Raw genomic sequence first — 16,212 nt, 5'->3', positions numbered from 1 at the left:
TAAAAACTTGTGCAATGTGTAATTATCTATCTTAATTTTTGGCTACCTTTTAAACAGTAATTGTATTAGGTCAGTAGTGTCTTAGAAAAATTCATTTCAGCTGTTGAACCTTCCCTTACACATTTCTAAGCCGATAGAGGTAGGATATGAATATTCTTAAAGTTAACGGAAATAAAAAATAACACATTGTAGAACTCCCCTATTTTACACACGCTTGTATGAGCCACCGCCCTCGCATCTTAAGATAACGGATCTCGGCCAACGACTCGTCAGCGTATAGAGATTAGCCCTGACGGATTAACGGAAGATGGCTGATTTGGCACGATCTCTTGCTAATGGATATAACTTAATTATGTACTCCGTTGTTTCTGTACGAAGAGAGTTTGTTTACGAGGCGTAATGAAATGTCACTCGTTAGTTTAATGCGTATCGTTATATAACATAAATATTTTTTTAATCCATAATGCACATTTAACACTTTCTCGAAATATTAGAAAAATAAATTTTATCTACGGTAGTGATATCCATGGAAGTGACTGTGTGCACAAAAATGAGAAATTCCATTTATAGAAACTAACCGTTTTTCCCCGCGGCTTCGCTCGTGTTAAATTACCTAACATGGATTTACTTTGTACGATCCTTTTTATCGTATTTTGATTGATTTTGTTGAGCATTATAATGTATATGCCGATACAGACAGTAGACGTTGATTAAGACAGATCATGCGAATTTCTGAAAAAAAAAAACATACTTTGATCCTCGGTTTCATCCCTTTTTTCAGAAGAAATTTTAAAAAATTACAATTTTTTTTTCATGTTTGATTATCTCTAATTGTTGGCTCAAAAACAAAGTTTTACGCTTCTAGCTTCAAAAATGACGGACTTCCATACAAATTTACACTCTTTTCACCCACTTAAGGACTGAATTGACTGAGGGTCCATGATGATCACATAATCTCTTTGTAACATCTGTAACCAGGCATTGTGGAAAAGCAATAAAATATTGAGTATTGAGTATAGAGTATTGAGAATTTCGACAAATCCTTTCTTATTCCTTGTTTAAGTATTAAAACAACACCTATTATGAAAAAAATCAGCTTTCTAGGCCCAAAAGGTTTAGGCTTAGGGTTTAGGGTTTAGGGTTTAGGCGTTAATTTATAGCCTACTAGCCTTGATGAGTTACTCAGAATTCATATGTATCGCATTTGAAATTTACCACGAGTTAAACGGTGAACGCAAAATCGAAAGAAACCTGCACATACCTGTAAAGCAATTGGTTGGTGCCTGATTAGTTTCTCAACTAGATAGATTTAGATGAAATTTAATATTTAGATAGCGGACGACTGGATTAATAGAAATACCTATGTACTACTTTTATGTGCCTTTCAACTATTTTACCAACACTTTGAGCGTCTCCTGCGTTACCAAAAAATCGTACTTGAGCGTTTTCAAAAAAAAGTGTACCCTTTACCATTTATATATATCTTGTGTATCTTTTACCATCTAATGACAGTTGATGTAACTACTTATTCTTTGCAAATAAGTCTTAATCTTTCTTTCTTTCTTTCCTTTTTTTGAATTTTTGGAAAATATGGTTTTTCCTACTCAGAATCAAGAGCACAATCGATCGTTTAAAAAATGTTCCCATTTTTTCATACAAAATTTTATGAGTCAGTTTTGTCACGCCCATACTTAAGTGTATGAAAAAAACGTCGCATAACTGTCATTTTTTTTTAGACTTTTTTTTACTATCAGGATCGATTGTGCTCTTGATTCTAAGTAGGAAAAGCCATATTTTTTGAAAAATTTCAAAAATAATGAAAGGGTATACTTTTTAGAAAACGCCCACATCCAAAATGATATTTCACGGCTTAATAGGTTGAACTTCCGTAGGATGTCATGTATTCATGTAGGTACACCATCTATTAAATTACAGAAAAAACATGTTTACTTACAAAAATCTCCAATTGTTTGAAAAATGTCGCGGAAAGATTAGTGTAGGTAAAAAATTTGATTGGCCCTTATATGATATACCCAAGGGATCTATGTAGAATCTAAAGTTTCGAAACAATTATATAAGTAATGATTATTTAATCTGTAGGTATTCTATTAACAATGTTTTTTGTTTATTCGACTGGATGGCAAACGAGCAAGTGGGTCTCTTGATGATAAGAGATCACCACCGCCCATAAACATCTGTGGTGTTGCAGATGCGTTGCCAACCTAGAGGCCTAAGATGGAATACCTCAAGTGCCAGTAATTTCACCGGCTGTCTTACTCTCCACGCCGAAACAACGGTGCAAGCACTGCTGCTTCACGGCAGGATTAGCGAGCAAGATGTTGGTAGCAATCCGGGCGGACCTTGCACAAGGTCCTACCACCTGCATGCTAGGCTATGTTTGACCATCTGACATTGATTTCGGCTTTCAAATTGGATTCGTTTATTTATTTACTTAGCGGTATTTCAAACGAAATACATTACACGTAGCCCGCGTACAATTAAGCCAAATATATCATTGACAATTATTACCAATGCGTGTATTTCAATCTCGAGCATCGATCATCCTGTTTAGTTTAATTATCATTGGAAGTATTTATTTCTAAATCATGTTCACGAACAATGTTGTTTTGTCAAGGCAGGTTTTTAGTCTAACAAAGCCAAATTTATTATTTAATCGCATAGCATTATTTTATCAGGCAGGCAAACAGAACTCCCGTGAAACAATGCGAATCAAGCAGACTTGTTCACCACAGAAAACAAGGTTATCCAGTGGATCAAAAACAGAAATTATTAAGGCTAAAGTAAACTTAAATAACGTGCAGTCAAAAATACTGAACGGCGTACCAGGGTTGAACTTTTGTGCTACTAGGTGGGACAAGTGCCTAATCGATTCTACTCTTGATTCTGAGGAAAGTACTTTCTGGTTTTCAGTTTTTTAATTAAAACCTTGTATTTTAACTAATGGTTCAGTAGAACAGAGCCGCTGAAAAAGCCTAGTTGTTACATAAGTGTACAAAGTATTTAGCGTCCTTCCACGAAATCCTTCCAACGCTGTAACAAAGTATATTTAATATCACTTTATATTAAACCGTGCGCATAATTACGAAATTGGCTTCTCTTTAGTACAAAGTATTTTATAACACGAAATATGGTTTCATTTACATTGTGAGAAGTATTTAACCCAAATACCTAATTAAACGTAAATATTTGTATGATGTTGAATGACTAAACTTTTATCATTGGACTTTCCTTTAGCTGCGATGTAACAGTTTTTTTTTTTCTAAAAACCCAATTGACCCACCTACAAAAAAAACAACAAAACTACTATTCAAACTATTCTCCGGGAAAATGTAAAATTCCTGCGGGATAGAAGTAAGTAAATATAACTTCGGGGCCGATTCTATGAATTCTTTCAGCAGTAAAAAGTTTTATACTATGCCTGATTGACAAAGGTTAGTTTTCGTCGGCAAAATGCAAAATTCCCGAGGGATAAAAATAAATAAGTGGATCGACCCAGCATAAACATTTCTCACTCATAGAAAGCTGTACTGTTTCTGATTGAAATAGGTCATTTTTGTCCCGAGAAAGTTCTCGTGGGACAGAAACGAGTATTTTAACCCCTTTTTTTTGTGAATCAGAGTCTGTAGCTTTTTATTAGTGTTTTTTTTAATCAGCCTCGAAGTTGAATTAACTTTATTCCATCCCGTGGGAATTTTGCATTATCCCGGATAAAAAGTAACTTGTGTCAATCAAGGATAGTGTAGCTTACCTACTAAAGGTGTTTTTTTTTTTAAATCGGCTTAATAGTTTCAGAAATTCGACTATAAACAAAGAAACGAAAAAAGTTTAGATTATTATTAGAATCCTTCCTTAGTGCACCTCTACAACACTCGAGTACACACTCCACAGTATGCCAAATTTCAAGTCTCTAGCACCAGTAGGTTAGGCTGTGCGTTGTGTGCCAGTCAGTCAGTCAGTCACAGTAGGTACTGTTTTAATAGGTATAGATTTTTTATTATTCCGAGACACATGGAACGTGTATATAAGAAGGTATATTTTGGTCTACAGTATATCTCATGCCATGGTGATTTAAATACAAAAAACAATTTTATTCTCATAACTGAGCAACTTTTGTTTTATAACATTTTCAAATAGAATCCAAGTAATTTTTATTGATTTTCGATGTATAAATAATCGCTAAATCAGTGTATCGGATATGGCGGTGTTGGTAAGTAGGTACCTAAGGTACTCATGGTACGAGAGGAAAACTTCCTTGTTACAGGAACTTTTAGATAAAGAAAGAAAGAAAGAAAATACATTTATTTAACGCCATAAAAAACAAACAGGAACAAACATAGAACAAATAAAGACATACATGACGCTAAACAGGTCCCCACTCAGCATTGATGCAATAAAGTTACTTTTTTTTGGATTTTGCTTGAAGAGCATATCCATAATTTACTATTCTCAAAAAATCCTCTAAGAAAACATGTCCGTGGAAGCTATGCGGGGTGTCCGTAGGTTTGTATGGAAGAGCAACCCCTTAAATAATCTGTAGGTATGAAAATAATAGCACTCGTCATGTTTTTAAAAAGTTGCAGAACAAAAGAAGCTCAGTTGAGTAGGATCGAACTTTCCATTGAAAGCCCCATGGTCAGAGAAAACCTTTATATTGTTTTTTAGAAAAGGTAATGAACATAAATTAATTAAATGATCCCGTTTTAATAACAAAACAAAACACTGCACGCCTTTATTACAATAAACCTCGTGAATCTCCATTTTATTAATTAAAATTCTAATCGCGACTCTCTTTTGTTCCAGGTAAAAAATGCAAAGCAGGAAACATCACAAGCGGCGAAAAACGAAACTCATAAACGTTGTCAGATAGTCAATGAAAAATGTGACTTAACGACCCCCTTTAAGACCCCTTAAAGGTTCACAATGGTACGGCCAGCAATGGGACGTGTGTCCAATGGGGACTTGCTAGTGATAGTGCTGTTCATGTGTAGGACAATTGTTTGTGATGGCCAGTGTCCTAGGTTCGCTGAACGACCGCTGGAGACTAGAGTTCAAGACGCTTCCATAGTTTTTAGGGCAGTGGTAGTGCAAACACATTACCAGGTGAGTTCTTCATATACCTATTTCTTATTTTCTTAATAAAATACAAAGTGAAATCACTGCACTGCTGCTTTAGCAATGTTAAAAGCGGCAGTGCAGAATCCGTAATCGTTATTGCTGCAACTAAAAGCTGCTTAAAGCAGATATAACACATGTTTTTCTACTCGTATAATTATTAATTTAACTAGCACTTCAAATTATTACCTACTACAAGAACAACTGGTGGTGGTTTTAGTCTAACAACTGGTAGCATGGTGTACGGTTGTGTCACTCTGAAGATGAGCTCTGGTTGAGTTCGAAACGCGTCTGTGTAGTGTGGTGGTGGTGATAGATGGGTTTGTGTGATTTGTGTGTGTTCTTACAGTGTGGAAGTGGAGGAACTGCATGAACACGCATATTTTGCATAGGCTTAGCTATCGTAAGGTCGCGGGTGAGCAAGGAAATTATTTTAGTTCATTACTACAAGTATACCTAATAATTATTTCTACAAATTATTAATTTCATTTCATCACCATGTTTTAAAATTTTTGTATACCTATTTGTTGTGTCTAGTAATGAGAACAACACGGGCTTCCTACCGGAAGCTTTCCGTAGGAAGCCCGTGTTGTCCTAATGTATAGTATGATTGCTATGTTTTTTTAAAGGCGTAAAATTTATTCAGGTACTATCTTCTCGAATCCTTGATCGAGAATAAGTTTGAAAATTGTTTCAATACTTTTTGTGTATCTCTAGCACGTTCAATTGAGTGTGCAATACTGTGGATAAATTTATTTTTCTACTCCTATACTGTAATCTGTGATTTACTTAATCACGAACAGTAATATAAACAGCGTACATAACAAGATTTTGGAAAAGTCTACATATTGTCTATTCCCCATAACAGCACTGCGTCGTAATGTTACTAAAACGATAGGTACTGCAACCACTTATTTTATTTTCTTAATTCCTACGTTCGGACAGGCTAAGACATATTTTATTTGACTGTTACATATTTTATATGGTTTTTATAAAGAATAAAAACTTTCCGAATATAATCCATAGCCTGCCAACATAAGTAACACAATTTTTAACATCGTCGCAATCGCAAGTAAACGTTAATAAAAAACCAAAATTTAACTTAGACAAATTTTGTCATTTTCATATTTCTCACTTATTTATTTTGTTTACCTTCTCTTTACGTTTGCAATACTTTTTACTTAAGTATGAAAACATTTAAAGTTTACTTTTTCTCTATTTTTGTATTTTAATTAATAAGTATCCAGCCTTGAAAAAGTATTGTGTGCAACGTTGTATAAGTAAGTCAAAAAAAAATCGTGGCGTCTTTTTCTTACTATGTTCGCTAAAGCTCACATTGTAATTCACGCCACTCTCCTTTTTTGAACCCTGTTATACAACTGTTGCATAAAATACTATAATTTAAGAGAGTAAGACCGACAGCCGGTGAAATTACTGGCACTTGAGGTGTGTGTGTAGATGTGTTTTTGTTGCATTTTAATTTTTCTGATCTACTGTTAATGCACCACCTGCTCTGAATTAGTCCTTCCTTCTTTCTGTAAAAAGGTTGCCTGGAAGAGATCGTTCTTAAGCGATAAGGCCGCCTATTGCCTACCCTGTAATTTTCTCTGTGTATCTGTTCTCTGTATCACTTACTATTTCTGGTGTACAATAAAGAGTAATTGTATTGTATTGTATTATATCCCATCTTAGGCCTCTAGGTTGGCAACACATCTGCAATACCCCTGGTGTTACAGATGTTTATGGGCGGTGATGATCTCTTACCAACAGGACACCCACTTACTCGTTTGCCATCCAGTCGAATAAAAAAAGTCCTTATACAAACAATGTTTAAGGATAAATGAGACCTTTTAAAGACGTAAAAAATACTGTACGGTATTTTACCTGAACACCGGCTCGCCTGTTCAAACACTGTCACATTTTCGTTCAACAAACGGCCTTTTGAAGATGAAAGCGAAATTATTGCCGAACTTTTTAATGCTCACTGATATCATACTCAAACAAACTCCACTTCCCGACATAAAAGAAGCCGACGGCAAGTAAACAACAACCATAAAATATTAAACTGAAATTTATGGTCAGTTTTCAAAATGGCTACCGTTCCCGTGAGATGTATTTTGGGGGGGCGGCTGGAATAATGAGTTGATCGTTAAAAATATGAAAGATGAATACAAATTTGAAAGCGTAATAATAATAAAAAGCTCTCGAACGTGTTCGCGTAAGTGATATTATGCGCAATATTTCTGAGGCTTTTGATATTTTTCATCACACTTGCTCGTAAACAGTGTCGAAACATGCAGGCTACCTTGGTTGCAACCCCCCAAATAAAACCCTCGACCTTAATGTGCTTGTCGTGAAACCCGTGGTCGGTAAATTAGTCATTGCTCGTACAAATTGTCTTGTCATGAAGCCCAAGGTCGGTAAATGAGTCCGTGCCCGTACTGATATTGCTGCGCGCGCTGCTGCAGGACCACATGCACACGCACCTTGCGGCGGAGAGCGTCTCTACAAGAGCGCAGCCTAAGGTATCGCCAATATGTGGAAGAATTATATTTTTTCTTTTATAAAATTTACATCGCTACTGTGATGAAAAAAACAATGTGTACTACGGTCTAAATGATCATTTCAACTCATTAAATAATAATAATAATAATAAATAATATAATTCATTTATTTCGGGCAACTTGGCCCATACAATAAATACCTTACAGACTAACATACATATTTATAATCAATATTTAAAACTAATTTGGTGACAAAATACGTGACCCGGTTGAGTCACCGTCCCCGACGTCGCATTAAAGCCCTTAGTCTTCGACTTCGGGCTTCTAAAAGACTCTCGTTTGTAATTCCTTATTTACCGTCCTTAAGACACAATGTACTATTTCAAAAAAGACGAAGAACCTTAGGGGCTAATAAGGAATCTATCTAATAAATAGACTCCAATAATATTCAAAATTGAGTAATTATTTATTTAACAACTAAATATAAAATAGCATAATACACATGAAATTAGATAACAGTTAAAAAGAAGACAAAAAGAACTAAGTAACCTAAGATATACCTCAACTAAATAATATACACAATGTTACTATATTTAATAACCTAACAAACAAAAAGTTAGAAAACCCCGACTTTCAAACTTCAAAGTTCAATTCTCAAAAACGGCTGAACCGATTTTGGTGAAACATGTCTAAGAACCATTGCTAGAAACCCTGATTTTTTATAAAAAACCGCATGCAAATCAGTCAACCCGTTAAAGAGCTACGGTGCCACAGACAGACAGACACACATAGGGGTCAAACTTATAAAACCCTTATTTTTGCGTCGGGGGTTAAAAAATAAAAATTATAAAGAGAACACCCCGTCTAAAAGATAAATTGACGACCGGATAGTCCAGTGGTTAGAGAACCCGACTTGAGGCTTGAGGTCCCGGGTTCGATTCCCGGTTGGGGCAGATATTTGTATGAAAAATACGAATGTTTGTTCTCGAGTCTTGGGTGTTGAATATGTATTTAAGTATTTATCTATCTATTTAAGTACGTTTATCCGTTGCCTAGTATCCATAAAACACAAGCTTTGCTTAGTTTGGGACTCGGTCAATTGGTGTCAAGTGTCCCGTGATATTTATTATTATATATTAGCCCGCCTGATGTAAAGCAATTACCGCCGCCTTGGAACGCTTGCAACACCCGAACTATCACTCGCGCGTTGCCGACCCTCCATAAACCTTTTTTATACCCCTTTTGAAGACCTCCATGCTGTAACTCGCTGGGAAAACCACGACAGGAAGTTCATTCCACAATCTAAGTGTTCTATGGAGAAAGCACCTTTTGAACCGAACGGTACGCGACCGTTGTGACTCCAATATATGGGGATGAGCTCCCTGTCTATGGCGAGCGGTGCGATGGTAGAAAGTTGCTGTAGGCATCATGTCAAAAAGTTTTTCAGAACACAGTCCGTTATAGAAAGAAAGAAAGAAAGAAAATATTTAATTGCCAACAGTACAAACAATACAAGACAACAATATAAACAATACAAGATAAAATAGTACAATACAGCACAGATCATATAAAAGGAGTATTAAAAAAAATAGGAATATAAATTTGGAAGTAGTCTGTCCTGCGGCAAAAGGAGCAAACTCAGCTAATGGTGTGCTTACGCGGAAGCTGCCAGCGCTGGTTTTCAGTCTGCCCCTGTTGACACATGCTGGAATATTGTATATAGCGGGTTGGATGGCGGACAAAAGACGGAAACAGTAATACCAGTACAACAATATTACAGATAAAAACGAATACAAAATAATTAAACTAATATTTTAAACTATAAGTGAGAATCACGAAAGTTTAATAAAACATTATAAAAACAAAGGCGGTAGAACACGCAGAGAGAGGCGAAGTCTCTACTGCGCTCAATAAATTGAGTTAATTTGATTCCAGTTAGTTACCAAATCTACAAAATGAGCAATCCTTTCAAATTGTCGCGCGCGTGCACTCATCGGGTTAAATCAGCTATGCAGCCGATTAATGATGTATGACGTTGTGCTTGTTTGCATAATTTAATATTCAATCGTACGCTGTTTAACTGCACACGAATTCGGAAGCGGATAAGTATTCATTATAGTTGGGGTAACCTACGTTTTTGAAATAATTTCGCTAAGTTTTGAAAAACATTATTATGTTGTATTCAGAACTATACTTGGTTTGGATAGGTATTAACGTAAATGTAAAAAAAACTTCAGCTGCCAGATTTGGTACATTCAAGGATTTTATACATTTTACTTATCTATCATAGTAATACGAACTAGACTAGTGTATTTCAATACATAAATGTAAATGTTTAGGTAACTTAATGGGGGAATTTCAATATTTAAGACACCAGTAGCTATTTTGCAGGTGGTAGGGACCTTGTGCAAGATCAGCCCGGATTGCTACCACCATCTTGCTCGCTAATCCTCCGTGAAGCAGCAGTGCTTGCTCTGTTGTGTTTCGGCGTGGAGAGTAAGACAGCCGGTGAAATTGGCACTTGAGGTATCCCATCTTAGGCCTCTAGGTTGGCAACGCATCTGCAATACCCCTGGTGTTACAGATGTTTATGGGCGGTGGTGATCTCTTACCATCAGGAGACCCGCTTGCTCGTTTGCCATCCAGTCGAATAAAGAAAAAAAGCAATTGACATGGATATGTATTTAACTAAATGCAAAACAATTTATTTACATTTAGTTAAATACATATCCAAACCAAGTAACTCTAACATTTTTCGGGTCTAAAACTATGATAAGAGTTACCATCATACCAAATTGCAAGTTTCTAGAACAACTGGAAGTCGTACTTCCGAGTACCCTATAGGTTTTGATTTCCTAATTATACTTACACCATTTGTTATATATAATAACTGTGTTTTTGAATAAATTGTGTTGACTAGGAAGTTGACTCTTTCACTGCTTCAAGCGGCAGGAGACCCGAGTATTTGATATTAATTTCAACTTGATGCCTACTTTCACGTGTTCCTTAGAAAAAGGGTCTTGACAGATGGACGGACGAACAGACAGACACACAGACGAACAATAAAGTGATTTATAAAATAAAAGTATGGGTAGATATAAGATGGACTTAGCGCTTTAAAGACATAGGTATCTTCCAGGGAACCATTTAAATACAACGAATACTAACCAGCTAAAATAGGCAGCGGAAACTAATAGACAGAAACAAGGAAAAGATCAATATCTCAAAAACGGCTGAACCGATTTTGATGAAACTTGTCTAAAAACTGTCGCCAGAAACCCTGCTTCCAAATAAAAAAACCGCATTCAAATCGGTTTACCCGTTCAAGAGCTACGGTGCCACTGACAGACACAAATAGCGGTCAAACTTATAACACCCTTCTTTTTGCGTCAGGGGTTGACAATAACATAGAAATAAATACAAATAGAATAAACAAATAAATAATTCATTCGTGGAATCACAGCTTAGGCCGGCTCAGGCTTCAACCTAGTATAAAATAAATAAATAAATATTATGGGACAATGACACCAATTGATCTAGTCCCAAACTAAGCAAAGCTTATATATGGGTACTACTCATATAGATAAATACATACTTAAATACCATTAAACGTCCAAGACCCGAGTAAAAACATTCGTATTATTCATACAAATATCTACCCCAACCGGGACGTCAAGCTTCGTAGTCAGGTTCTCTAATCACTTGGCTATCGTCGTCAGTTTGTAAACACAAAGGTTCCAATGTCCGTAGAATTTTATACTATCACTATCAAGAACGATAAATCTTTAACTCACCGCTGGTTAGTTTCAAAGAGCTTCAAATGGCTCTTTTAGTCCACTCACTTTATCGCTTACCTCATCTAGTCTCGCCTGATTACTTCGATATTAGTTCGTGTTTCGTGAATTTCACGACCGAACTACCTTATTAATTTACTTTAAAAAAATCTTTTCTATCCTCCGGTCTGCGCCTATTTACTGCTCTAATTTTATTCTCAGTTCACGTACATTTGCAATCCTATTAATATTATAAATACAAAGCCGCATCAATCATTTCGCTTCATGAAACTCGCTATTGTCTGTATTTTCGGATAGGTGCTATCTAGAGCTTTTAAAAGCTGAGTGACTTTGTCGTTACTGAACCAGCGATTTACAATTTTGTCCTTGTCTTTACTTTTCATCATGTAAGATTAAATTCATTACTGGATGGTTAGTAAAGTGTACTGCCTTTACGGCGAAATGTTTCGCCAAATATCACTTAGCAACGAACCTTTTGCCGAAGTTCTATTTTGTTAGTCAAATGTTTCACTTGACAACTGTTTCATTTCCCAATTCCCAATTTTCTCCGAAATCAAAAAAAAAATCTCAGAGTATTTTTCTGCTTTTATAGAAAACAGTAGGTTAGGTTTGTTTTATGAAAGTTCCATTTTCGAATCAGAACAAAATATTACGAACATTCATTTTGATAATTAATTCATTGGAGATTATTTTATTTAAAAAAAAAAAATAAAGTTTATTGCATAAAGCTTAAGTTTCGTGTACCTTTCGTAAATAAAACTTAATTAAATTCCAGTCTGAGCGTAAGCCAAGAAAATTCCTCGCTATTTTTAGCTTAACTTTAGTTTTTGTGTCCCTGCGTTGTCCATTTAATTTTTCTAAAGCAGTCTGTCATAACAATAGCAAGCCTTTCAAATTGCTTGTCTTTTATCTAATTTATTTTTTGTAATACCCATGTACTGTTTTTGTTTGTGTTTATCACTACTAATTTTATATAATTTGTCACATACGATGAAAAGGAGATCTTATTTGGCAACACCAAAAATCACCGCGACAAGCAGCAATGTAAACCAAATTTAATTGTAGCAACATTTTTATGATCATCTCGCACCGGCAAGTTTTAATAATAGGTTCGAATGGATTTTGATACTTTGATAACTAATAAGTATTGATCGAGACTTTACACTTATTTTTGTATTGTTATTGAAAAATAAAATAAGAAACAAAACTAAAGTTGACAACATACTTACCTGAATAATTGACCATTTGAAATGGGGATGGACGGGTCATATGTTACGATGTAAAGCAGATAAATGGAGTAAGCAGGTAACACTCTGGTACCCAAGAGATGGAAACAGACAACGGGGGCGTCCAATAAGAAGATGGGAAGATGATTTCCGCCTAGCCCTGGGACCATACTGGACCAGAGTTGCAGCTGACTGAGTCCAATGGAGGCAGTTGGAGAAGGCCTATGTCAAAAGACACACCGAACTGAGGGACATTTTATGATAATTAATAATAGAGTGGAGCAAGAGAGGAGAGGCCTTTGCCCAGCAGTGGGACACTAGAAAAATAGGCTAATAAAAAAAAAATAATAATAATATACACAAAAAATAGAAAACTACCAGGTCGGAACAGAAAGGCTATATTATTATTGAAATAAGTTTTTGTTAAAAATAATTACATTTTTTTACTGACTTTTTATTGACTGAAATTGCATCGTCCATTTTACATGTACACCAAGTTTCAACTTAGTCTCACCCCTGGAAGTGGGTCAAAATGAATGTACAAACAACAAAAACAAACAGGGCAAATTAAATTAAAGCTGTGAGTAACCAACTTTTATGACCATTTATCCTAAATAGTCCGAAAATAAAATTTATTTCGTTTTGGCGGGGCACTACCGTGCCCCCAGATATAAAAACGAGTATCACGTTTAGTTATTCCATTTACTTACAGTATTACCAGTGTAAACAGTGGTTTTCATGCTGCTAAAAATATGTAGTCAGTCGCATTTTTTAAATTTGCCGCTATTTCTACTGCCAAATTATGATAGCCAGAATTCAGCAAGCCATTTCAGTATAGTTTCGGTAGATATAAGCTATCAAGGCCATCCCGCAAATTAAACAACATCGGCTTGGCAAAATTCCGCCATTTCCACGAAATCAGGTCGTCTACTTCCACGTTCGAAATTTCAAACACATATGTTACCGTCCCTTTCACTCTGCTATTAAATGCTATAAGCGTGAGCAGAACGGCACGATACGAAGTTTGAATTCTTAGTCCGAAGTAAAACCAGCCCGGCCCGTGGAAAAACAGTAATGAGGCAATTTGTCTGGACCAAGTTGGAAGCACTGGTTATCGGGGAGATTACGAGGATAGTGTTGTTTTAGAATATACTTCAAATTTGAAGGCAATATCTGTATCTTTTTTTTAGGGTTCCGTAGCCAAATTGGCAAAAACGGAACCCTTATAGTTTCGCCATGTCTGTCTGTCTGTCTGTCCGTCCGTCCGCGGCTTTGCTCAGGGACTATCAATGCTAGAAAGCTGTAATTTTGCATGAATATAAACTATGCGGACAAAATGGTACAATAAGGAATTCAAACTTTTTTTTTAGGGTACCTCCCATAGACGTAAAGTAAAAGGGTGATTTTATTTCTCTCATCCAACCTTGTTGTGTGGGGTGGTAGTTGGATAGGTCTTTTAAAACCATTAGGGGGTTGCTATAACGATTTTTGGATTTAGTGGTCTGCTTGCAAAATATTCAACTTTAAAGTGCAAATTTTCAATAAAATCGAGCGTCCCCCCCCCCCTCTAAAATCTAAACGGGTGGGTGGAACAATTTGAAAAAATTCAGGATGGTAGTAGTACAATAACTAGAGAACACTTCTGCCCACACACACATTATGGTCTCGCCGAAAGACCAGCGCTGGCTCCACCCCAGGAGTCTGCATTTATGCTGAGGCGGGACCTTTTTCATGCTTGCTTGTTTTTTGTTGTTTTATATTTTATACTTTTGTTGTTTTAGCAGTAATAATTGTATGTGTATTGTGTGTGGAATAAACTTTTTCATTTTAATTTTTTCGTCACGTCTCTTAGTCTCCTTTTAAGACAACCATGGGAAGAGATGGGTCTGACCGATTTTACTTACTCGTAAAAACGGCCACAACCCGCCACAAACCACAAACCAGATAATTTTGATTGATTTATTCAATGTCATTTATAAACAAAAAACTGGCCAAGTGCGAATCGGACTCGCGCACGGAAGGGCGAGTCGGATCTCGTCCATCCAGCTGCGCCCGAGTATCCGCTGGGTTTTCATTCAAGGACTCGTCTTGTCCAGCGACTCTCGTCCATTCTCTCAATGTGTCCTGATCATGTCCAATTTCCAACTAGATGTAAATAATAAATAAATAAAATATATATATGAACTCCAGACTCCAGCAAAAGTTAAGTTTAAGGTTGCACACACACCACACTCCCAAGAAAGTTATCATAAAGGTTCCCTAAATACGCGTATCGTCATCCGATGATCACGACCATAGCGTTAAGGGTGTAGTGACTTAGGTGAATCATCGTCATCATCCCAGCTTATATACGTCCCACTACGCACAGGACTCCTCTCAGAATGAGAGGGCTTGGGCCGTAGTTCCCACGCGATCCCAGTGCGGATTCAGAAGACTGAAATAATCAAAATACTTAGTGCTTCTACACTGCGCTACCGTAAAGGAAACTCTAATAATACTAAGAAAGAAGAATTTACTATTGAGTATAGTTATTTAATAAAGTTGGAAAACTCCCTACACGTCATTTTAAGTTCAATATCTCAAAAACGGCTAAACCGATTTTGATGAAACATGTCTAAGAACCATCGTTAGAAAACTTGATTACAAATAAAAAAACCGCATTCAAATCGGTCCACCCGTTTAAGAGCTACGGTGCCACAGACAGACACACACACAGACAGACACACATAGCTGTCAAACTTATAACACCCCTCTTTTTGCGTCGGGGGTTAAAAAGGGAAAATGAAGCAACTTTCGCGACCCAATTTCAAAAACGTTATAAACAGTGGCTATCTAAATTTTGACGGCGTATGACCTCAATAATTATTCAAATTCCCTTCCCTTAAAATAAGGGTTGATTAATTCAACTTGTGATGAAATAATTTCCTTATCAGAGTTCATTCCTTCGAGATAATTATATAGTTCAATTGTATTAACCCTATTGTTATAGGTAGAGTCATTCACGATGACGCGTGCCGTGATTCTTATTACAATGTCAATAATGGCTAATTTTGTCAAAATCACGCGTCTTCGTGGATGGCACTAGGTATAGTATTTTAACAAAAACTATTTTGAAACCTTTGATTTAACTTGCCGTGTTGGTATGTTTTATTTGGGTCAAATTTAACCCACTGCCTACTACCAACTAGTACCCAACTGGTCAAATTGACCTTGTGGTGTAAACAATGTAAGTTGGATGACAGTACATTAATTTGTATTGTATAACTCTTTATTGTACATAAAAACACATGAAATTAACAGATAACAAGACAACAATATCTACAAAGGCATTTGATAGTGAAATTTTGGTTCTTCGCCCAGAATTTTCTGCGCAAACCTATCGATTTATTACATTACATAATTTCCGTGATATGAAAGCCTGTCACGAGATTTATTCCTGCGTAAATATATAAGATTACAATAATTATAGTAACTTGATCTTAGCATAAGGAAATCTGAGAAAATAATTCCTATTTGTCAATATATTTTCAGGAGTAAATCTTGTGACAAGCTTTT

General features: G+C 36.0%; 1 protein-coding gene across 1 annotated transcript in view; it reads left to right on the top strand.

Moving 5' to 3' along the window:
- Positions 1-16,212, top strand: part of LOC141436657 (uncharacterized) — an 88,256-nt gene that overhangs the window by 42,324 nt on the left and 29,720 nt on the right. The window contains 1 exon segment of the mRNA XM_074099677.1: positions 4,822-5,121. Coding sequence (XP_073955778.1) covers positions 4,942-5,121 — 180 coding nt within the window. The 5' untranslated portion in view covers positions 4,822-4,941.

Source organism: Choristoneura fumiferana, chromosome 16 (genome assembly GCF_025370935.1).
Source record: "Choristoneura fumiferana chromosome 16, NRCan_CFum_1, whole genome shotgun sequence".
Taxonomy (NCBI): Eukaryota; Metazoa; Arthropoda; class Insecta; order Lepidoptera; family Tortricidae; genus Choristoneura; species Choristoneura fumiferana.
Note: the sequence above shows the minus strand (reverse complement) of the source record. Positions and strands in the feature narration are given on the sequence as shown.